This window comes from Phaethon aethereus, assembly GCF_964289735.1.
Source record: "Phaethon aethereus genome assembly, chromosome: 12".
NCBI lineage: Eukaryota > Metazoa > Chordata > Aves > Phaethontiformes > Phaethontidae > Phaethon > Phaethon aethereus.
The window spans coordinates 20,417,168-20,441,245 of record NC_138588.1 but is presented as its reverse complement, the minus strand read 5'-3'; the positions used below and the strand labels follow the sequence as shown (position 1 = coordinate 20,441,245).

The following is a 24,078-nucleotide window of genomic DNA, read 5'->3' as shown; positions in this document are numbered from 1 at the left end:
GGGAAAAGTGTATGCAGCTTTTAAAAACTTAATTATAAAATTAGGGTTTGTAGATAGAAGTAAAAACTTCTCTTAGAATAACGGATGCAACTGGAAGAATTTGGATACACAAAAATTTCATCCCCAGAAGTTTGTCTTCTGGTTTGCATAAGTCTTTGCATAACTTATTTCTCTGTCACTCCAAACCTTTTAGCCATAGACGCTTGTGTCCATAAGGACAGTACATTACTCTTATTGTAAACTTATAAAGAATTGAAATGTTAATATGTAATAATCCGTATGTTGAAAATAGAAGCAAGCACAAGGAATGAGATTTATAGTGTCATTCACTTCCTAGAAATTTATCCGTGCTACATAGATGTGGAAAATGTATCACGAAACGTGTTTCCGGCATGCCAGCTACCCCCAGTTAAAGGAATAAGGAACAGTAAGATGACAGGATATTTTGGGAGAGGAATTTTTCACGTCTTAAAAATACAAAACGTTACACAGCAGTATCACAGGTATAAATATAGTGTTCAAAGAAATTAAAATATTGTATGGTAGGCACAGTTCTGAAAGGTTCATGAAATTCATGACCCATTCCCAGCGCAAAGAAAGCATGGTAGATAGTCCCCTAGAAGGGATGCATCCTGAGATTCTTTTCCCTTTTTTGTTAAATGATTGGCTTATAGTTACATCTTCTTACTTTTTAACATTTTTTTCTTGTGGCAAATCTTAATTCTTCTGTCGTTAAATGGCAGTATACTTCATCCCACAGTAAGTGTATATCACATACATATATATCTATATGACATATATCCTAACTGTGGTTACAAGTACCGCTAGGTTGTAAGGGACACCTACAAAGTGACTTTAGATTAAATGTTGCCTTCTGTAGGGAAATTATTTTGTGCTTTTGACAGTGTTAAGTGTGTATTGAGTTTCAGTATGCGGCCAGTTTCCTCTAGCGTTAGCGTAAAGAAAGAAAAATACTTTTAAAATGGAAAAATTGTGAAAATCAGAAGTTGACAGGAGAGCTTGGAAGATTGGTTATAAACACATTATACAGAGTTTCCGTAGGGGTTGTTTACTAGAGGCCATCATTAATCTTTCATTATTTATGCTGGTTTGGGGGCTATGGAGTGGCTGGAACAATTTTGATGTGGTAGGTGGAGTTTTTGAAAATACAGCACAAGAGTAAAGATGCAGGAATTGGTAGTTACTGTATAGTTAATGTCCATATTTTCAAGTAAATAGTATCTGAAATCACTTAATTCTGATTTTGTTAGCTTCTTTTCAGAGGAGGGATTTTTAGGAGTACGGATTTCATGTTGAGGTTGTGGGTTTAGTTCTTCAGAACTTTCAAGAAAAAAATACCAAACTACAACCTTTTAGAGCTTTATAGGTTTGAACGAAAAATAATGCCTGCTAAATTTTGTAGAATAGCTGTTTTTGGCAAGTGAGTGATTCATGTGAAGTTGTAGTCTTGAATACCATTTAGGAGCACTTCAGCTTGTGAACAAAAAAATCCCCTAAGGATTAAACCCACTGAGGTAAAATGGAGTAAATTAAAACAGATCTGTACTGCACGCTTTTTCTCTATCAGCCTTACATACTCAGACCACATAAATTCACTTAAGTGAACCAATGTCTTCACAAAAGATGGCATTCCTATCTAGGCAGTCAGTGAAAAGATGCCTCTTAGGTAATTTGTCAGACACCTCTGTTGTTATTTGAGCTTACCGATGAATTTTTTCTTTTTTAAGAATAATCTGTGACAAAGCAAATAAAATACAGCACAAGAATGTGGGACTGCATACTTCCTGCACCACATTTTAATTGTATTTCTAACATTCCAAAATGCATCCCTTTTTTTTTTTTTTTGAGAGGGTGTGAGGAAGGTAATTTAATATGAGCAAAGACTTAACATGAAATCAAGTGTATTTAGTTTCAGTTCATGGCTGGCTGATGTCCTGTAGGAGGGGAAGAGAGAGTGTATAGGAATTAATATGAGAAATGAATGTATTTGGATTTATCTTAATGTCTTTTTCTTAAACTGTAAACACGAAAGAATAAACTTAGCTCCCAGTGTCATAAAAGCCAGTACTTTCAACAACCTTAAAATATAGTCCGTAACTAAAGCTTGGAGATGACGAGGGAGAGCAATCGGCTAATGCCACCTCTGGAGAGCAACGTTCTAATCTTACTCCTGGGTCAGGAATAAAGAGAGTTTGGTGGTCTCAGCTTAATCCCAGTGGCCTTTTGTCCGCATCGAAAAAACACCACAGAGTTTGGCATAATCCTGTTTAATAAGCAGTTTCTTCTCAGCTAAGACCTGGGCCTAGGACTTTATGGGTTTGGCCGGTGGAGATCCGTTGGCGGCGATGGAGGCAGAAGCTTGCACAACGCCTGCCTTCGCTCTGCCTCGCTCCCACCCAGCCTGTCGGTCTCTCCTTTTCATGAGAATTGAATTTCACACAGAAATTTAAAACAAAGTCTAAAGCCTGGAAATATTTAATCAGGCCTTATGAGCTATTGTCTGTCTCGCCTCATGTGTGAGGGAACTCCCTGTACTTCTCCCATAAACTATAAGTTTTCCAAGTCTCTGCAGACCCACAGTGACTGTCCCCAACATCGCGGGCACCATGCGGAGAGGACGCTAGCCTGCTCTCTGTTCACGGCTTTGGGCTCGGGCAGTTGACAGTTGTTCGGAGCGCTTGGATGCTGCTCTAAGGGTGGGAGCCTGCAAGAGGCCCAAAAAAAGTCTCCCAAATCCATTTCATCGCGTTCAGCTCAAGTAACACTTGATTGAAGTGATACTGAAACATAAAGAAAAAATAAAAGGCATTAAATCTTGCAGAGTGGGTACTATGGAAAATCTTGCTCGTCTTCCTCTGCCCTGAGTGATGGGTGAACTGTGGCACATTTTTCATGGCAGAAGAGTAGATTTTCTTGCTGTCTCTTTGAAGCTTTTCCTCAGCCAACTCTGTAACATGTCCAATGGCTCAATATTTCACAACTTTTTTAGTTGATGATCAGATATTTTCACAAACCCTTTACATTTATTGTGGAAGAGAGAAGACAAAACGTACGAGTAATAAAAATTCTTACTTGTGAGTAGGGTTTTGGAGAGCCACGGAGCGCTTGCTTTTGAAGAGGGCAAATGCTCCGAGAGAGGCAGAAAGATTTTCTGTGTTTTAGTCTGTAATATTTTAATTATTCACACCTTCTGGGGTTTTTGACCCAAACTAGCCATTTTCAAGGCTGATGGCAGAAACCTCTGCCAATAGTCTGTTTGAATTTCTGTTGAGTAGGGTCCCGTTTCTTCTCTAGCCTTTAAGTCAAGAATTCTTCATTCGCATCAGTTGCGTTTCACCTGTCTAAATGAGTAGAGAATCATGCCCAGAGCAGCAGCTTAAAGTTACAAGTGGTCTGTCATCAAAGTTGAAGATGTTACTTAAATGTGAAGATGATCCTTCAAAAATAGCGTAGGGCTGCAAGGGCTAATTATGATCATTTCGGTGCGCAAAACAATACCTAAGGATCTGAGACATGGCATGGTGTTTTTTTTAATTTGAGCTTACAGAATATATGTATTTCTCAATACGTTAGATGTATAATACTCTCCTCTGATTAAAATTTATTAAGCCACCACTTAAGCATATACATCTGTTACAGTATTTTGGAAACCATGAAGCTTACCGTTTTCTAGAAGGCAATGATACAATTTAGGAAGGTCCTTAAGTATACGATTAACATGAAGGATGAGAGCAACCTCACTTGTTTAAATGTTTATTTTTACGTTAATATGTTAAATGCTAAAATGCTATCATTTTCAATGCTAGACTTTCCCTTAATACCTTTTCTAGCTCAGGCATTAGATTACTATTTTATCCTGTAGCCCGGGCATGTGTTAAATTCACAGATAGCCTTAATACGTATTAGAATTGTTTCCATTCTCTTCTCATCACATTGTGATGAAGCTTATCTCTTACAATATCTGTTTAATAGTATTTATTTATTTATTGCCGAATTTAATCTTTCTATAGTTCATCTGTTATCTTATAACTAAGGTGATATGTTATTTGTCATTTTGGATGACCTTTTTTCAAGAGCTTTGTATAAAGAACTTCTTTATCTAGATTTCCCACTAGCATCATGTCTGATAAACATTTTTACATCTTTACTGCATCGCCGTGCTTGTATTTGCCATTGTCCTAGGCTAAATGCTCAAATGGCTTTGGATGATTACACAGAAACTGCTTGGATAATTATTTTTCTTTGTTATGTATACACAGAGCACCGCTGAATCTCTGTGCTTAAACCATAGAGCTAGCTCTAAAAGGACAGTGCTCATAATGTCATTTATAGGAAGACTAATGTTATTTCTGAACTCTGTTACCTTCTCTCTGAAAGTTGACATGTGATGTTAAGAAAATAAACACTGGAATTTTTCAAATAGACAAAATTCTTATTTTTAAATTTGAATGTAGCATTCTGGAACGTTGTTTTTGCATGGAAATGCTGCTCTGAATCCTGATAAATGTTAGGAGGAATTTAGAACATTCTTTGCTCAGAGCCTTGCCAATAGTGGAGTTTGCAAAATGGAAAGAAAAGAGCTTGACCTTAAAACAGAAGAAGAGCCTAAGTGGTGACATATTCTGCTGATTAAATACTAGCAGTATGAGATCTGTTTATATAGGAGCAAAGAAATAATGCAGATCTAACTTTGAAGAGAAACTCTGGACTACTAATATAAAGACTTATTTCTTTTACAAAGTTATAAATAACTTGACATCAAACAAAACGGTTTAACTGTTTGATGAAATACTGTAGTTACAGAGATTAGGATGCACAGTTCCTGTTGAATAAAGGTATTAGTTGTTTGTACAATTTAGAATTGACATTTATATAAATGATAAATAAATAGGGGAAGAAAAACCGTTAATAGTTACAGCACAGATTTAAGATCCAAATGTTTATAATGGCCATGTTCAAGTTTGGAACCATAGGTCATATGAGTGGAAAAGGCAAGGAGTGCCCCTTAGAGAACCATTAGCTTTTTAATCTGAGTTGTTCTAAGAACATTGCATCTGAACTCGAAATACGTTATAGCAGAAGAGCACCGTCAAGTAGAAGAGCACATTTGAATGCTTCGTTTCATAAAAATAAAAGGAAGTTCTATGGAGAAGGATGTTTTTCTAGGAGGCTCGTCCAGCTCACAGTGATAATCACTGTATTTGTTTCTCAGTACCTGTGGAATACACCATTTTATTAGCAGTTTTTTCTTTCCAAGAGCTGAGGAAGGTTTCACTTCAGGTAGTTTTAAACTTTACAGAGTTATGATTCAACTCCATTTTCCTGTATCCACGTTACTATAATTTTGTCTCACTTTTCATTTGATAAAAGAGCTACAGTTTCTAATACCTGCTCAAAATTACTAAAAAACACCAGCCTGACTGTGGAGTACTAAGAACATAACATTCTCGTGCAGAGTTAGTCACGCGTTAGTGCATTTAAATGACTTGTAAGGTTCGGTTCAGATCTTGACATTTGGCTTTTCTTGTGGCTACAGATTTCAGTTCTCTCCTTAGCAATCCTTCTCCTTTCTCTGCTGTCTTAGATAATTAAGAAGCAACTTTTTCCTTTCTTCTGTGGATGAAAGGAACTGATAGGCTCCAGAAAGCACGCGTAAGTCACGTTATCCTCCCGCTGCAGTGTTGCCAAGTGAGCGTTCTTCTGCTCCTGGAGAGACCTGGCAGCGTACGTGCAGTTCCAGGTGCTCAGATGGCAGCTGAGAGTTGCTGGACATGGTCTCTGCCCTCTTAGTTGGACATCCACTACCCCTGCGGGTCTCATTTATGGGGGCTGTGCCCTCGCGGTGCCATTGATGCCGGCAATGCCTTTGCTCCCCAAGGTTCTGCATGTTTATGTTGCGTATTTTAATAGCGTCGACCATGACATAATGTTAAGATACAGCAAAAGGAACAGAAATAATAAGCAAACTATATGATCAAGTTAAAGTCTAAAGCCAGTCATTTTTAAAATCTGATTTTTTGTGTAGTTGGTTTCTGGAAGGCGATGAGAGCTGGCAGGCAGAGTAACCAAGTGGCTGCTAGGAAAGATGGAGGAGAGTATCCAGGCTGCTGTGAGCTTTCCTGTTGGTTGTGGTGTGGAAAGTAGACCTTGGCGTACAGAAGTGTTACTGGTGACCTCCGTGAAGCGTCGGCTTAACAAAAAACAAGCTTTTGCAAAATCATTGCCCTAATGGTAATGGGAAATACGTGATAAAGGAAATTGTGGGGCAACACAACAGGATAAAAAGGAGACCTTAAATAAGTTACAGGATCTGCTCTGAAAAGTGCCCACTACAGGCTTTCTATCTGGCAACGCTTAAATCGTGTCTTCCGGTTAATGTTTGTGAAAAGCCTTCAGCAAGTCTCCCAAAAATGAAGCAAGAATGATGGAAGCACACCGTCCGTGTTCCTGAGTTAGCCCGGGGCTGAGGGCTCTCGTGCGTACCCTGTAGCGTCTCCAAGGGCCAGCACCGCCTCTGTCCCCTAGCCCTGGGCTTAAAGGACCCTGGCAAAATGGCTTATTGTTGGCGGTGTTGCTTGCCACGCCAAAGTGGATGTGGCGAATGTCTCACAGCAAATGCACCGTCTCATTTAGCGACTTCCTTGGATAGCTAGAGAATCTGCTTTGCCAGTTAAAAATGTTGTGGGCTTAGGCTTGGACTTGATAAGTTGTCCACTGCCTAGCTATTTGGAGGAGAAGAGCTTCTTGCCAGGCTTAAACCAACTCATTTTTAACCGGGAATACTGTGATGAGATTTTTTTTTTTTTTTCTTTAATTATTATTTGGGGGGGAAGCAGCCTTTGAGGAAATAATTGAATAGACTGGTAAATACTATTATGATTTTAGACACATGATGAATGTGCTATAGCTCTGTAAATGTATGAATAATCTTCAGTAAACTACAGTAATTGATTCATAATGTTGTGATTCTCTGGGCTAGCACACTTCTTTGAGAAGGTGGCTTTCTGAATCGAGTACTCACTTCTCAGTTCTTTTTTTTACCTTTGCATAGACAAAAAGCTTGCTGCTGGCTTTCTGTTCTTCCTGACCAGAAAATTAATTAGCCTCTTTGAGAGATAATTCCAGTGTTTTTATGGTGTATTTGGACAGAAATAACTGACATGAATGATGCCTTTCCAGAGCTGCAAATGTCCCAATGAAACAAGAAAACCTAAATCCATCAGTAGAACTAGACTAAATATTGCTCTAAAAATCAGCACTTCCGCTCTGCGGTAATCCTGGACTAACCTTGCATAGTGCACAAGGGCTGAAAAAGTCCTTGGTCTGAGACTGAACCATTTTTTTTGTTATTTGTAATAAAATATCTGACAGCATTTAACATACATGCATCGGACCATTGAAAACCAATCTGTGATCATAATCTTCATTCAATCTCTGGAAGGTTGCAGGCAAAGTTTTAAAGGCAATTAATTTCTCATTTTTAAAATGCTTTACATCTGTAAAATGTGTACAATTACAACTTGGAAACAGAAATTTAGATTGTCACCAGAAGTGCTACTGCGTATTTAAAAAAAGTTTAAATCTTCACAAGGCAATTTGATTGAACTACTCGTTCTTGAAAAATTAGTAGCATGCATCTACATTACATGTCTAATTAGGACATGTGAATATATGAATGATACGAATGTATGAATTATCAGTTTACTTCAATTTGGCTAATATTTGTTCAATATTTTACACATAGTCATACTTCAACTTTCTGGCTGACATTTTAGTTTTCTCAATGAAAATCCTGTTCATTCCTTTCAAGATGCTTATAAACTCAGTTACCTGATTATGAAGATACAGTTTCAAAGACTAGAGGGTTCTTATTTTAATTTTCTTGTAGAATTAACCATTGACTTGGTAAGTTTTGATTCTGTTTTGACATGTATCTGCTGATACATTCTGTATCATTTCTGTTATTCAAAAGGTCTGGATCCTATTAGTTATGAAGATTTTCTTACCCTGCCTTGACAAGAATTCGTACGTATGCATTTAAAAGTAATTGTAGTTTTCATTCATGGTAAAAGGAATACGGAGAAAAATCAAGTGAAAGACAAATATGTGTATATACAGTATGTAAACAGAATTAGGATGTGTTCGCCAAAACATCTGTGCCTTGCTACTCGTCATGCAAAGGTCTCCCCTGTGCATACCGGCGGTTATCTCCCTGCCCGTGCAGGCGAGGGAGGGAGTCGCGCTTCTACGATTCTCGTTCCTGCAGGATCGTCAGAAAGTTCTTTTTGGGCCCTTGGAGCTTCACAGAAAAATGAAATGAGCTGCAACATTCCCTTTTCTACCCAGAGGAAAGCCGGACCCAAGTTACTTGGGTCCACGTGGTTTATTAGTTCCCTCGCAAAGGCCTTCACTCCTGGGAGGATCTCCCTTGCAAGGTGCCAGGAAGCGGTAGCAAGAGAGGAAGGCTGCCTGGTGGGAATCCAAGGAAGAACTGCAGAATCCAGGATGGAATATCCTTCCAGACACCCTGCCTAAGTGACAGGGGAAGAAGCCTTATCTCCCAGCAAAATGAGGAGTTCCCCTCACAACTGTACTACTGTTCCATACCACAAGGAGCTTTTAATTTTTTTGATTGATTGTCCTTTTTTATTGCTCAAGTGCTGTGTGGCATGTTGCTGGCTTTTGTCATTGTAGTCTGTTTTGAAAGACTGACTTTATACTGCTTCAGACTTTCACAGCTAGAAGAATTGCAGCAAATGGCCAAGTAATATGCTATATAGTGAATATTGGCCCAAGTAAACTTGAGGAACAAATGGATTCCGTCTAAAGACTTCAGTAATCATGAATCATGCTTTCCTAAGTGATAAACTTCAGAAATACCAATCCAGTGGATCAGGATGGTTATTGCACTTGCGAGTGCAGAGTGCACTTTCCAAAGAGTCACACGGGAGCATGGATTGCCTGGTAGGGCAGAAGAGAATGCCCGACCCTCTGGCTATTGGCGATTAAGCAAATTAGCAGGACCTGCAGAAGGCCATAAACTGGTGGGAGTGACAGAAGATAACTGATAGGCAACCTTGAAAAGTGTCGCTCGGTAAAAAGTTCCCACAGGTCATCACATTAGTCACTGTGCTGGACAGTCAGCTAGTGTGGATTCAGTAGGCACAGCGGTCGTGGTGTAGGAAAGCTGGAAATTCAGACAGAGACCAAGCAGGGAAAATTGTGTTCTTAAAGGTGACTTTTAGCAAAGGCTAGAAGTAAACAAAATCGGATATTGGAGTGGCATATGTTGTGCAGCCTTGCTAACCGTTGGCTTATACGGTGTAGAGGTTGCTTCAGTTCAGCCCAGTAAAGAATTTAAGATGCTCTAGCCTCTCATTTCCAGCAGGCTTTTACATTGAGAGCAGACGGTGCCATCGGCCAGTGCTTTCTGGTGTGCGAACCCTGAATCATATCACCGCGCCCTGTAACGGGGGCTCCACCTCTGAGGTATAGCAGGCTCTTGAGTTTGGCTGGTAGCACAGAGAAATATTTCATTAATTCATCATGAAATAGCATTGCAGAAACGTATTTGCGGTGTCTCTTACCTGTGAGTAGTTTGGGTCTTCACAGGGTTATACTAATGTTTACTGTGTTGGGACAAAAATAAGCTAAGCTAAGCAGGTGCATCTTCTTGGGAATTTATGTAAGCTAAGCAAAGGCAAAACCAATAAAGTTGTGTGAATATCTATAAATTTTGGGAGTAAGCAAAAATTTTTAATGAAATACAGAAAACACTGATGTGAGTTGCCTGCTCTGGATTAAAAAAAAAAAAAAAAAAGTAGCTTGTACTAATTTGATAGGTCTCCATTCAGAAAAAGAAAACCACAAGCAAATATTAATGGAACCTAGGCACATATCTGAAGTTAAGCAGGTGCTTAAATGCTTGGCTGTACATAAATGTGGTGATTTAATTAGGATCTTGTTACGTTTGACAGGCATATGTGGCTTTCAGGCTAGAGAGAGAGCAACAAGAAAAGCTAATTCTAGGTAAATGTGCCTGGATTCCAGTATGTGGCAGGAGGAGAAGCAAGCTTTCTGCACGGGATTTCAGTAAGGATTTTGTATCTTGCGTTAGAGCATTTTGTAAGATGAGTATTCCAGGCCTGCAAAACTCCCTGGGATCATTCAGCCAAGTGGCTGTTAAAAAAAAAAAAAAAAAGTAAAAAGAAGTCTTTTTCCACCATAAAGAAGTCATAGGCGAGGTTTTCATTTGTTTTCTTCGTTGTTCATCTGCTAAGTCAAGTGCTGGACTTCACTTTCTCCACCGGTTGACAGTGAAACAAGGAATATGTGCTCTCCTAGAGGTTGTTTGTTTGGGGTTTTTTCCAGTAAGGGGTGACTCATGATTTTTTTTTTTTTTTTTTTCAGCGTACATAATATACTGTATCAGGTTTAGCAGCTGCATTAGTACAATGAGCTGAAATCATTAAATGGATTCCACATGTGATAAATACCAAATTAAAGCAATCAGCAGTCCTCATATGTACCTTCCTATCTTTAATGTTGATAACATCGTAGTAGTAAAAATGTTGAAAAGAAAAAGAGAATGCAATAATAATTCCGCAGAAGCTATTCGGGTATCTGCACTGTGAGTTTGGCAGGAGTTCAGTAATTATCCATGGCATTTTTGGAACAGGTAAAGGAAGTGCAGTGTGGAACGAAAAACGAAAAGCCCCCAAAACTTCTTTTCCTCTGCCTGTTCATCAAGTGTTACAGGGGCCATGAAAAAGAAATCAAGAGTTCTGCTGTTCTGCCCTGGATCAGAAGTACCAACTGTAGTTACTTTAGTACAGTTAACGCTCGATTTTTAAATGCTTTTCTGATGGTAGAATGTACCATAGAAAAACACAGATTTCTATAATAACCACTCCGGTTAACTTGCCTTTCAAACAGTAATCACAGACTCGAAAGGCACCCTCTTGCTTACGGGGTGGGAGCCGACAGTTAAGTTTAGAATCATCTGAACGCTTCAGAGATATTTTCCTCAAAACGGTGTCTGAATGTACGCTTAATTGTCACGTATTTGGCTGTCTTTTTAAAATTCCTCCTGTCTTTAAGGGCATTAAGACATTTTTAGCAGTATTTTGAAAGGTTTTCGGTGTCTTTTTGGCTGGTGAACTGAAAAAAATGCAAACTATTACTTTGTTGATCTTGTTTTTAAAGTGAACTGCATTATCAGCTGAGAGTGTGCTCTGAAGGTATTGTGAAAAGTGCTTTGAGAACTTGTAAATCCCTGTAATTTATGTTCCTGTGGTCTCAACTGCTTCTTTCTGTCCTTCTGGTTTTAATTTGAATGCAGTCTTGTCTGGGTGTGTACCTGTAAAATTGTGCTTTTCCAAGTACAATTTACAGTCGTGACCCTAAGTTTTACAGTGTTCTAACCTTATAGGAGCTTCCTCCTATGCCAAAAAGCCAACTTTGGGTCAGACAGCCCTTTCATATTGTAATTGTCTAATCAAGGTTACTTGGAACAGATCCGATTTGGGCATTTTTTAGTTTATCACAAAGACTTTATAAGACTATCGAGTAAATTGGAAAGGTTCCGTTGCAGGAGACCAGTAATAGCATTGCCTTATTTCTTCAGATACACAGAGTTGTAAACTTAGCCTGCTTCATGACAACAGTCCCATTTATCTAAACAATTCTCCTTTTAGAGTCAATGGCACTGATAGAAACCAAGATAAGAAATACAGATGGGAGGATCTTTCTGAGTCTCTACTTACTGAAACTCCTTGCTGTGCAGCCTACAATCACCTTTTCTTTTTGGTGCCCGAGAATGCGTGGCAGACATCTACCGTGAAACAGAGTCCCCTCTAATTGCCAGAGAGCACTCCGGTAAAGGATGATCGAGCTTCAGGAGGGTTTTTACAGTCCTGGTGATCTCTTTCTTGACACGCGCCCAAAGACATGCTTGCTGTGTTTAAATGGCAGGGGTTGGGGTCTTTTGTTTCGTAGCTCTAACTTATGATAGGCCTTTTGCTATAATTCTTTGTCTTTTGACTGAAGGTATTAAATGATCTATTTTGTTGTAATCTGCAGATTAATCCCCTTCTCATTTACTTCCTGTCTTTTGGGGTGATAGGGGAAAAAGAAGTTTCACAGCCTTATATTCTTTGTGTTCCTCTGCAATAAAAGTAACTTCTGTTTTAGCGTGCAAGTATTATTTGGACTAAACATTACAAGCGTTATTTTTAGTATTTACTCCTCAGCCACGCTCATTTTTTTAGCATGACTTCAACACCCTTGGTGGTTAACAGGAAGAGAAGAACAGACAGGTCACGTGTTTTAATTCTGTTATGTTTGTATTTTCAGATCATCGTACAGTCTGGCCGTCACCCCACGGTGCTGCAAAAACTATGCCAGTTGCCTTTCCAGTATTTCAGTGATCCTCGTTTAATCAAAGTGCTCTTCCCTTCGCTAATAGCTGCTTGTTACAATAACCCTCAGAACAAGATCATCCTGGAGCAGGAGATGAGTTGTGTTTTACTCGCCACATTCATTCAGGTAGCTATTGCAGTCCCGTCACAGCAGCGTGCAGGGTAACTGCAGCAGCGTTTCTCGCCTTTGCTGTGTATATGGAAATCATTTGACTTAAGTAAAACAAGTAAACAGCATTGAAGTACTTCTTAAGATTCTCTGCAGCTCTTTTCAAACCACAGATTATGCCTGTACTTGAGGCATCTTATAACGCTAGAAGGTTACCGGGTAGTTCAGGTTCTCACTATCACATGCAGAATCCTGTTTTCATTACAGTTATTGGACATGCTAGGAAGCCTTGATGTAGATCCTGCTATTACCAGACAATCCTTAAAATACTTATTTTTGAAAATCTACGGCACATACAGCATATCTGAAGTCGGTATATTAATGTGTTTACATACAAATGTACACTTGTGTACTGTGTACAGTAGATTTACAGAGAGAACTGAAGTGTATGTATTTTATGCAGAAAATACATGGGACATATGTTACTGGTCTAATCTTGCAATCTTTATTTTTGACAGTAAGCCACTGAGGTCATTGCAAATACTGTTTTGAGTAAGGATTTGCAGCATTTTTGTTCCCTTTGTCTAAATTTATATGCTGTGCTTTATGTATCAGATTTTATGCATACCTCATGTTTTCTGTACATGTTATTGGCTACTTCCAGTGAATGAATGCGGTTTTCGTAAACACTCTTACTATTAAAAAAAATTATATGCTTTTAGGAGTCTAGTAACTCTGTATCAGTCACCTGAAGGTTACTGTTGTCGATACAGAAATGTTGGGCAAACTCTTTTTGCTAATGCTTTGCAGCTAGTCCAAGGGTAGGCTACGCGGATTTAGGGGAGAAGACACAAGAACTAAATAGTTACTAAAAGTCTTAGCGTAACATCAAACTTCTGAGTGCAACTACTTTTTATCCTTTTAATACTTAAATAATTGCATAGCAGTTCAGAAAGAATTATTTGGAACTTAGTATTAAAAGAATTTGACACATAGTAATGAACTTCGGTTAGATACAAAGCTATAAATTCACCTTTGACTTTGGCTTTCTTATAGTGAAACTACAGATTTCAGTGTAGAATTTGCAGTGGCAAAAAATAATCTAAGCATTATGAGTAAAACGCAGCAAGTTTTTTCCAGACATAAAACAGGAGAGTGCAGGAGAGTGTTCCCTATATGAATAATCACAGTTATTTACCTTTATTTCTGTGCTATAAGAGAGAGATTGGATTTTAATTCCTTAGTAGCTACGGCAAAGCGTAAGTATATTTACAAGGGTCGATGTCAGTACTTTGATTTCCAACTAGAGGTATATCTCCGATGCCAAGTCCACATACTATTCTTGCAGGCTTTTAAAAAAGGTGTTACATTAAAATATGGGAGATCCTTGTGTGCTCTAAAGTGTCACGTCTTTGCTGGCTTCCCTGGTACTTTAGTATTTTACCCATTTCAAAATCTAATCCCAAACGTTGCCCATGCGCGCACACACACACGGAGAGAACTATTCTGAAAGGAACCAAGGAATGCTCCGATACCCACACACACAGAAGAGACTTGCCTCCGTACTTTTATTTCAACACGCTGCTGTTTGTCAAGCAAATCTCTCATTTGCCTCAGTGGAAGGTTTGGGAAAGACTGTAAAATGTTTCCCCGTGACTAGAAAATGAGATTCTTCCTCTGCCAGGGAATGCAAAAAGAAGTCCCGTTTACGTAAAAGTTTGGTGGTGTGTACAAATATAACACTTAAATACAGTGTGTTAAATGTGTGCAGCGTAAATCAAAGGAAAATGATTGCTGGATTTTACAACGACCCGCGTTACACCTCCCTACCGACAGATTTATTTCCATCATCTGAAGTTTGCATTATCCTTTTTATTTTTGCTACTTGTGTTTCTAGACTTGCTGAAATAATTAAAAAACATTTAGGAGTATCCGTGATTTGCTAAATTGTATCTCATGTCAAATAATACTGTCTCTGCTCAGTGAATGCTCGAACAAAAGAGAGGATCCTAAAAGCCCTCTCCGTACTGGGACAGCTGACTTGCGTAATCCTGCCTTGTTCCGAGCGGAGTCGGTGGGTGTCCTTGCTGGCTCCAGAGGATGCACATCCCGTGCGATAGCAGCAGGGATCGCACGTCGCGTTGGGCACTTAATCTAGATTAATTGCCACCTCACAGCTGGCTGCGGCGTTGGCCAGAGTTAAGCACCTCTGCAGAAGAACTTCACTTACTCTCAGATCAGGACCTCAGGCGCCCGGGTCACTGGGAACCACAGCCGATGAAATTGGGATAATTCAAGGATTTTGTAAGAGTGCGTTTGCAGTCAGGAGCATAAATCTAAAACACCATTTGTTTTAAAGAAACGCAGCTATAGTAAATGTTCTCTTAAATTAAAAGTCATGATAATAACTATTTCCTAAGAAGGTACTAACACCTTGTTTTTTCTGTTGTGTATTGAAAGTATATTTTTTTCCAAAAAGGTATAAATAAAGGAATAAAAATCCACTATATATTATAGAATTTAAGTGCTGGCAGTATTCTGTTATGATACCTAGCAAACAAGCCAGAGTAGTTAATTTATAGTTTTCATAAAGTATTAGTATTTTTGAGCGACTGTGAAGACTTAAAAATGTTGTTTTAATTCCTCAGATGTAAGATCTGAAAACCTGATGCTGTTTTTTTGTTTTATTTTGTTTTGTTTCCCCTGTAGGATTTTGCACAGAGTTCAGGCCAAATGGATAATCAGTTATCTCAGCAGAGGGGTATGTCTCCGTGCAATTTAACAGAGTAGCAATTGGGTAACAAAATGTGTAGATACTGTGTTTTACTGTGATTTAATTTTTTTGGGAATCTGCATCGCAATGAAAATTGTGGTAGTGAATTGCAAAGTGATTTTACAGTTTGGGGAGAGGCTCTCTAGCTTACATTCTGACTTAAACATACATGTCTTCCAGTTTGCTGCTCATCGTATCAGGGATTCGGGCTGTTAATCTTTATTGAACGCTATGTGGTATCATGTCTTAAAACGTGATACTGTACGTGCACGTATTTAATTAGCTGTCACAAGGGCTATCTTCAAACGTTTTAGGTTGCAGAAGCCACGCAGCCATGCCAATACACCCAGGGAGCCAAAAATTAGTAAAATACTGTCCTGTAATTATCCTGCAAAGTTTGTTGGTTTGCAGAAGAGTTGTGATTCCTGGGCCCCCCCCGGTTGTTGTAAATACTGTGTAAAATGCAGTTAACCTCTTTAGGCTAAACATTTGAGAGATTCTCAGCTAAGATGGCTATTACTTCTTAATCTGAAATTCGAGTGTGTTGATGGGAGTCTGATCTTGAGTGGTCCCTATTTTGTATGTCACTCGGACAGTCATTTCTCCCTCATAGCTAGCAGAAATTTACCATTTTGCTGAACGTTTGGCAGAAGATGAGCAGTTCTAGGTCTAAAACATAAGCTTTGTGTTTAAAAATAAATTCAAAAATATAAAATTAACGTTAGATTTATGGAGATTTTTGCTGCCAACATTATACCTCTTAGTCTGAAGCAGCCTCGTGCAGTGTCTGCAGCACAGACTTTCCAGGATTGTGTTTCCATGAGAATCTGCTCAAGAAAAATCTAAAATCTAAGTGGAAAACTGCTTTTTATTTTCGCTAGTCAAACTGAATGAAGTTTTAAACAAAGTTGACTATGTGGTGACATGTGAGTGTGATTTCTAAACATTCCCCAGTTGCAAAAAAGCTGACTTAATAATAGCGCAAGCAGGATTATTTTTATCCATCGTATCACTTGAATATGAAGGACTGTGTCCCCAAAAAAACGAACGGGAACGATAACGCTGCTCAGAATAAAACTCGAAAGCGCAAACTTGGTTGTTGGGTGCAGCGCTGCAACACGCCGCTCAAAGGGTCAGACCCCGCAAACCTGGGCGTGCACGTGTAGTAGCCCCGTCCGCGTCGCCAGCAGTACTCGTAGGAGTAAAAGCTGTGCTTGTAATCTTGCTGGGAGCTTTGGGCGAATCGGGGAGCAAAACTCCGCAGCCCTTTGCGGAAAAAGCAGCTGCTAAGCAGAGAGCGCGCCGTTGAGGCTGCCCGAACTTGAAGGAGGCCGAATTGGTCCCTGGTGGGTCCGAGGACATCAAATGTGTAAAGGTCTGTAATGTTCTGATGCGCAAAGCAGAGAGCCTGATCCGAAAGCTTAAAAGTCTAAGCCTTTGCTCATCGGTGCCCTCTGCCCCCGTTTTTAAAGCCAAACCTCAATGGCCGGAGCTCCACGGAAGCGTCACCCCACCATCTGAGAAGTTTTTGGTAGGGGGAGCGGAGTAAATGACTTGAAGTATCGCGAATTGGCCGCGTGTTCGTTATTCTTGTTTTATTGCCATCTCATCAGAAGAGAGAATAACTTGGTAATTTTATGTTCTGTCTTCAACAGAAAAATTTTTCAATTCTCAAGATTATCTTGAGCTGTCCAACAGATTCCCCCGACAGTCCTGGGAAGAAGCTCGACAGTTCTTCTTGAAAAAATAAGTGTTGTATTTGGTTTTAAAAATCCCTAACGTCGTCACGCTGACCAGTTCCTGCTGACTACCTTCTTTAAAAGGCTATGCCAAAAAGTCTTTGATACTCTAAGTACTTACGCTGTAGATATTATAATTTGCACTATTTATATCCTAAGTACTGTAGATACTTTCGAGTTCTGTTTTGTAATTTTGAGTTTATTTCATTCACATATCCGATGTCATGATTTGGGTACTTTCTACCCTGTGATGTGGTGGTACTTGCACTGCAAAACTGCTGAAATAAGATTGCAAATAGAGAAAACGTGTTCTATCTATCTTGTAATAAAATAACTTATTCTGTCTGTAGTGTGACTTGTGCGTTACAAATGTTAGTGTGTTTGAATTGCTGTAAGCGACGCAAGGATTGGAGAGGAAAAAACCCAAAACACAACTTAAAGGCAAGACTCCTGCGCTGTTTTTGCAGTTAAGCAAAAGGCTGAAGACCTTAGATCGGGTTAGATCGGGTTCTGAGGAAAGTTCGCTTTGTAATTTTTTGGTGATTTGGGCAAAGTCACGGAATAGGGATTGTTTTTTAAACCGCACGCGTTTTTAACGGTTCGATAAAGACTTTAATAACGCCTGTTTAAACCTCGTGATGTGCTCTTAACGGTGAAGGTTCCACGAAGCAAAATTAAAAGGTAAAAACGGCGACGTGGCTCGCACGGTTCCTTGCCCGCGCCTCTGGCCCGCGGCCCCGGCGGCGGCCCTGGGCGCGGCCGGCGCGCGGGGAGCCCTGTGAGGGGGCGCGTGCCGCCCCGGGCCCAGCGCGGCGCGGTCGGCGCTTCCTGGGGGAAGGCGCCGGCGGGGCCGCCCCGATCCCGGGCCGCGGGCGGCTCACGGCCGCGGGGACCGGGACCGTTCCCTCCGTGCCGGCCTCAGCGGCCAGGCCCGGCCCGGCCCGGCCCGCACCTGAGCCGGCAGCGGCAATCCCGACCAGCCCGGCGCGGCCGCCGCGCTGCCCGAGGCGAGGCCGCCGCGCTGCCTGAGGCGGGAGCGGGGGCTCCGCGGGGACTTGGGTCTCCCGGCCGCCAGCGCGGAGACGATTTTACGGCCCGGGCGGCCCCGCTCCCAGAGGAGGGAAACAGCTTGCTTCAATCTAAGCCCGGGAGAGCGCGGGGAGCTGAAACTCGACCCGACCGGAGCCAGGTAACGGCGGGGGCCCCACGGCGGGGGGGGAGGGAGAGCCCCTTCCCACCTGTCCCGGGCCAGGGGGGCCGCCCGCCCTGGTTGAGGCGGCCCGTGTTCGCCTCTCCCGCCGACACGGCCCGGGCTGCTTCGTGCGCCCCGACGCCAACTGCGGGGGCCAGCTCGCCCCCGAGGGGCCCGTGCCCCGCACACCCGCCTCCTCAGCCCCTCGGGGGTGGCGGAGCCGTCCCCACCCCGGCGCCGCGCTGCCCCGTCCCTTTGCAGGCCGGGGGGCTCGGGTAGGGCCCAGCTGCCCCCCCGTCCCGAGGGCGCGGGCCCGATTGCCCGGGGATGGGGACGTGGGGGTGGCTCGCCGTGGTTTAAGGCTGCCCGGGCCTGGATCCCGCCCGGAGCCGGCCCCGAGCGCATTCCCGCCCGGGTAACGGGGAGGGAGCGGGCGCCGCGGCTGGCGGGCCCCCGCCGCGCTCCCGGTGATGCCAAGGGCAGATAAGGAGCCGCCGCCTGTGTCTAGACGGGGGGATGAGCACAGGCGAAGGGACGGCTCGCCTCGCCGCCGCCGAGTCCCCGGCGCCCCCGGGGAGGAGGCGAGGCGGCCCCGCAACCGCGGCAGGTGCGGGCACGACCCGGGGGCTGCTCCGAAAGGGAAACCGCGCTCCGCCTCCCCGGCTATAAATAAGCGTCCCCGGTCAGGAAAGCCGATTAGCGCGGTACGGGGAGGCCGTGCTGGCCAAACCGGGGCTGCGCCCGTCCCGACCCGACCCGCACTCCAACCCGCTCCGCGCCCCGACCCGCTCCCCGGCCGGCAGCGCGGCTCCGCGCCCCGGGGGGTGCCCGCCGCCGCCCTCCCGCCCCTTATTTCGTTTCAGTCCTTTCCTTTCCTTTTTTCCTCTTTTTTTATTAAGTCCAAAATATTTAATCCCACTATTCAACCGCCGACTCTGACAATAAATAACAATAACTTACTTTTGTTCGTTAAAGGCTCAAACAATCCGTTCTCCGTCCATTGATAACTTAACATTATTAGTACTGGTTTTCCCGGTAAAAAGTCTCGTTGCCATGTCCCGTTTTTCCAGCGATTGTACAGGGCCGGGCGCTGCGACCCGGGCGAGGCATCGGCGTGAGATGAGGCTGGACGGCGCGGCTCCGTGGAGGAAGGGCCAGGCCGGCTCCGCGGCCGCGAGAAGGCGCGTACGCCGGGCGAGTCTCTCCCCCCTTTGTATTTTTTGTTTTCTTTCTTTCTTTCTTTCTTTCGTTCTTTTCCCTTCCAAAAAGGGAAGAAAAGCCGTCCCCGGCGCAAGCGGCGGGCGAGGCAGCCTGTCACCGTGCCGGGCTCCAGCGGGGAAATCCGCGTTTCTTTGGGAAAAAGAAACATCGAAATCCGCAGGGAAAAAAAAAAAAAAACAAAACAACGAAATAACCAGGGCGGGGGCTCTCTCTCCGGTCTGGTGAAGGCAGCGAGGATCCCGGTGCTTTTTTGGCCGTCAGTAACATATTTTTTGTTTGTTTTTAAATAAGAATAATTAAAAAACAAAGGCGTTTGTCCGGCGCTCTGGGAGCGGCCCGGGGCCGGGTGTCTCATGCAGGGAGCGCAGGCATGCGGAAGTCCCGCGGCGGCGGGCGGCCGGGCCGCCTCACGTCTCGGCCGGGCTGGGTACCATGCTGTTGGGGGTGTCGGGGAGCTGGGAGGACAGCGAGGTCACGTCGCTGCCGGAGGAGGTGCCCAAGGAGCCGGACTCGGAGAAGGAGACCTGGGGGAGCAGCGGCGGTGAGGGCCCGGCGCGGTCCCGTCCCCCCTCCCGCCGCGTCCGGGCCCGGCGGGCCGGGGCCCGCCCGCCCCCCGCGGCCCGACGGGGCGGCCCGGCGCGGTGCGGCGCGGCTCACCAGCTGCTGGAAGGCGGCGGGTTGCTCCAGATCGCTCTGCAGGGCGAACTCGCTGAGCGCCTTCCAGGGCGGCTGGTAGGTCTGGACCTCCACGGCGCTGCCCTGCACGGCGCTTTCGTGGCGGATGGGGCTGCCGGCCACCAGCGGCGTCCCGGTAAGGCCCTGCAGGCTCTGCGGGCACAGGGAGCCTCAGCGCGGCTGCCGACCGAGCCCGCCGGCCCGGGAGCCCCCTCCCTCCCTCCTTCCCTGCCTGCCTCCCCGGCGGGGCGGGCAGGCGCTCACCGTCTTGTCGCTGTGCTGCTGCTGCTGGAGCTGCTTCATGAGGATGGACTTCTTCTTGTCCTTGCAGCGCTTGTTCTGGAACCAGACGCGGATGACGCGGGGGCTGAGCCCCGTCATCTCCACTAGCTGCTCCTTCATCAGGGCGTCGGGGCGCGGGTTGGCGGCGTAGCAGGTCCGCAGCGTGTGCAGCTGCTTCTCGTTCAGCACCGTCCGCACGCGGGTGGTCTTCTCCGCCGCCTTGTGCGCCGGCGGCCGCGGGGCGGGCGGCCTCCCGGGCACCGGCTCTGCGGAGGGCGAGGAGGGCGTGGGGCCGTCAGCGTCACCGCCCGCCCGCCGCAGACCCCCTTCCCCCGCCCCGCCCCGAGGGGGAGCCGGTACCTGCCAGGTGCGCGGCGGCGGGCGGCGGCAGCGCGGGGCTGCGCGGCCCGCGGGCGGCGGCGCCGTCCGGGGGCGGCCCGTGGTCGGCGCGGCAGAGCAGGTCGCGCTCCCGCAGGCAGAACTGGTCGCCGGGCAGGAGCTGGCGGCCGCAGGCGGCGCAGCGGAAGCACTCCAGGTGGTAGACGTGGTCGCGGGCGCGCATCACCAGGTCGCTGCTGCTGACGGCCGCCCGGCACTGGGCGCACTTGATGCCGAAGAGCCTGCGGGGACGGGACGCGGCGCGCCGTCAGGGCCCGCGGGGCCGCGCCGCGGGGGCGGGCAGCGGACGAGGGTCGGGTTTTCGTTTGGGGGAAATTCGGGGGGTTTAAGGGGCTTTCGTGCGTTTTCGGGTTTTGGTTCGCTTGGCGTTTTTTAACGAGCGTCGGCGCATTCGGGGTCACCTGCTGTAGTCTCGCTTGCAGTAGGCCTTGCCGTCGCGCAGGAAGCATGTGCAGGTCTCGTCCAGGGGCTGCCCGCACTCGGCGCACTTGAGGCAGGCGACGTGCCACTCCAGGTCCGGCGACACCCGCAGCAGGAAGGGGTCCTGGATGCGGCCCCCGCAGCCCGCGCACAGGGCCAGCCCCGGCCGCCCTGCCGGGAGCGAGCGGGGCACAGTCAGGGGCAGCGATGGGCAAGGGCAGAAGTGCCAGGAATTAGAAAAAGACACTTTTTTTTTTTGCCTTATTCTTATCTTTTTTCTTTTTTTTCAACATAGGAAGAAAGAGCAATGAAGACAGAAACACGGAGAGAGAATGAAAGGACGGAAACACAAAAGGAGAGAAATTAATACAGCCAGAAATAAAACCCCAGAAACTTGACGGAGGGAAATAAATGTAGAAAGACAGAGACAGAAAAGTAGAATTTTGGAAAAGTAAATAAAACCAGAAACACTAACACAAAAGCTGAGGAAAACCTGAAAGAAAGAAAGAAGGAAAGAGAGAAAGAAATAAAGAAAAACGGAAAGAAATAAAAAGGAAGAAAGAGAAATAAAAACGGAATGACGGAAAGAGAAACAAAACCAGAGAAAAAAGAATCAGAAAGAGCCAGTTAAAACGGGAATACGGACAAATGAAAACAGTAAGAGACAAGAAATCAAAGAGACAGAAAGAAAAATCAAACAAAAACGGAAAAACGAGAAGAGAAAGAAAGAAGTAAAAACGGAAAGATAAATAAAAAGAAAGGAAAGTCAAACCGAAACATGGAAAGAAAGAAAGAAAAACGGTAACACGGGCAGAGAAACCGGGAAGGAAAGGAAGAAAAAGCAGAGGGAAGGAGAGAAAGAAATGGAAACCGCAGGCAGAAATGAGATCAGCGGCGCGGACAGCCGAAAGGACAGGCGTTCGGTAAGAAAGGGAGCCAGCGGGGGACGGGGAGCGCGAGGCACGAACGGTAACAGCGGCACCGGAGGTGCCCCGGGCCGAGCCCGCAGCCGCCCGCGCGCGCCGCGGTGCCGCAGCCTTTCCCGGCGCTGTCACCGCGCCCGCGGGGCCGGGGCAGCGCGGCGGCCGCCAGCCCGCCCGACGGCAGCGGCGGCGCGGAGCCCGGCCCCGCCGCGTCCCGCAGCGCCCCGCGGCCGCCCCGCCGCGCCCGTCCGCCCGCCCCGGCGCCGCGTTGCGCGGACTTACTCTTGGAGGGCTCCCCCATGGCGCCCGGGAGCGGCCGCGGGAGGAGGACGTCCACCATGCGGGCGGCCCCCTGCGCACCGGCCGCGATGCGCGATGCGGGATGCGGCGCCGCCGCTCCACCACTACCCGCGCGGCGCGGGGCGGGGGCCGCGCCCGCCCCCCCGGGCCCGCCCCGCCGGGGCGCGCCGTGATGTCAGCGCGCACCGGCGGCCGGGGCGGGGGGGGGGCGGTGCTGACCTCACCGCGCGGCCCCCAGAGGCGATTGGCGGCCGCGGGGAGGGCGCCCGCGGATTGGCCGTGGTGAACAATGGGCGCGCGGTGGCGCGCGGCGGGGCGCGGAGCGGTGCGGAACGGCGCGGGCTTCCCACGCAGCCCCGCGGGACCCCGGCTTGGCGTGGCCCGACGCCGGCTCGGACGGGATGGGACAGTAGCCCTGTGTGCCGCGGGAGAAACTCCTCCGCGGGGGCGGTGGGTGCGCGCCTCAGCGCCCTGCGCCCCGGGCAGCCGCCGGACCCACCCGTCAGCCGCGGCCGCCCGCGGGGCCCTCCGACCGCCTGGCGCGGTGACCGGCGCCGTGCGCCTCGTCCCTGTACGCAGAAGGGACGGCGGCATCAGCGACCCGAGGAGAAGGAGATTCATTTTAGCTTTCCCCTCTCCGTTATTTTCCTTGACGTTTCATTTCGCCTTTTCTTTTCTCCTTCGTTACCCTTCTTTCCCCTCTCTTTCGCCTTTTTTTTCGGTGTCCCTTCTCCCTGCGTTTCAGCGTGCGGCAGGCAGGTGCCTACGGAAGGGCGCGGCGGGACAGTCCCCGGTGCTGCGCGGGGGCGCATCCCCGCGGCAGACGGGAAGGGGGCTCCGCGATGGACGCCGACTCAAGGCTGCGCGCCCGCGGGAGGGCCGCCCCGACGGCCCTAACGGGACCGCCAGCCTCGTCGGGGCGGCCGTCCCAGGCAGCAGCCACGTGATGAGTTGAAATTAGAGGAAAAAATAGTATTTTACCGCATTTTCATGCACCTGATCCCGTGCTGCTCCTGCAGCTGAACGTCTCCCATTGCTCTTCTGTACCTTCTGTTAATTTTTCCTCCCTCTTTTCCCCCCAGTCTCCACGGGCTTCCTGTGCATTAGCAGAAAAATAGGGAGAGCACTTCAACGGCCTTTGACTCAGTTTTAAATTCCCCAAGACTTGGCAGTACAGTGCCATGAGTAGCTCAAAAGGTCCGTGAAAGCGTATACATGCCGGAATTGAGACTGCTGCCGTCTTGGGGCTTCTGTCCTGCCCCTGCCCTCCACACAATCACCTTTTTGATTTTACATACGAAATTTGACAGGCATCGACCAACCTGTACGGCTTGGGAAGGATGCGGTGACTTTAAATTTTGGCTCAGGCAGGGCAGGCTGTGCTCATTTTGCTTGGAGGAAGCCGGCAGGATGGGTTTTCCAGCTGAAGCACTTGCTTTTTGTACAAGCCAGGCACGCTGTAGGTATGAAAGCCCAGAAGCTGAGGAGGGGGAGAAGAGGATTTGCATAACTGGCATTAGACTGTTTGCCCCGTTCTCCCCAGCCAGACCACAGCCCCTGCCATGCCTTTGAGGACCCCAAATGTTAAAAGCAAATATTTAAATT

The 24,078-nt window shown here is 46.4% G+C and overlaps 2 protein-coding genes across 3 annotated transcripts in view; one reads left to right on the top strand and one right to left on the bottom strand.

Moving 5' to 3' along the window:
• SCAPER (S-phase cyclin A associated protein in the ER) overlaps positions 1-17,163 on the top strand; it is a 132,160-nt gene extending 114,997 nt beyond the window's left edge. For both annotated transcript variants that reach the window (XM_082005350.1, XM_082005351.1), the window contains exons 25-27: positions 12,376-12,567; positions 15,259-15,310; positions 16,978-17,163. In XM_082005350.1, coding sequence (XP_081861476.1) covers positions 12,376-12,567; positions 15,259-15,310; positions 16,978-17,072 — 339 coding nt within the window. In that variant the 3' untranslated portion in view covers positions 17,073-17,163. The remainder of the gene's footprint in view (positions 1-12,375; positions 12,568-15,258; positions 15,311-16,977) is intronic.
• Positions 17,164-18,593: 1,430 nt separating this feature from the next.
• On the bottom strand, positions 18,594-23,510 carry ISL2 (ISL LIM homeobox 2). The gene is made up of 6 exons (XM_082005237.1): positions 22,456-23,510; positions 21,232-21,421; positions 20,792-21,051; positions 20,414-20,697; positions 20,132-20,302; positions 18,594-19,998 (listed from the first exon to the last, which is right to left on the bottom strand). Exons 1-6 carry the CDS (start codon positions 22,511-22,513, stop codon positions 19,882-19,884), a joined length of 1,080 nt encoding a protein of 359 aa, XP_081861363.1. The 5' UTR covers positions 22,514-23,510; the 3' UTR covers positions 18,594-19,881.
• Between the last annotated feature and the right edge of the window lie 568 nt (positions 23,511-24,078).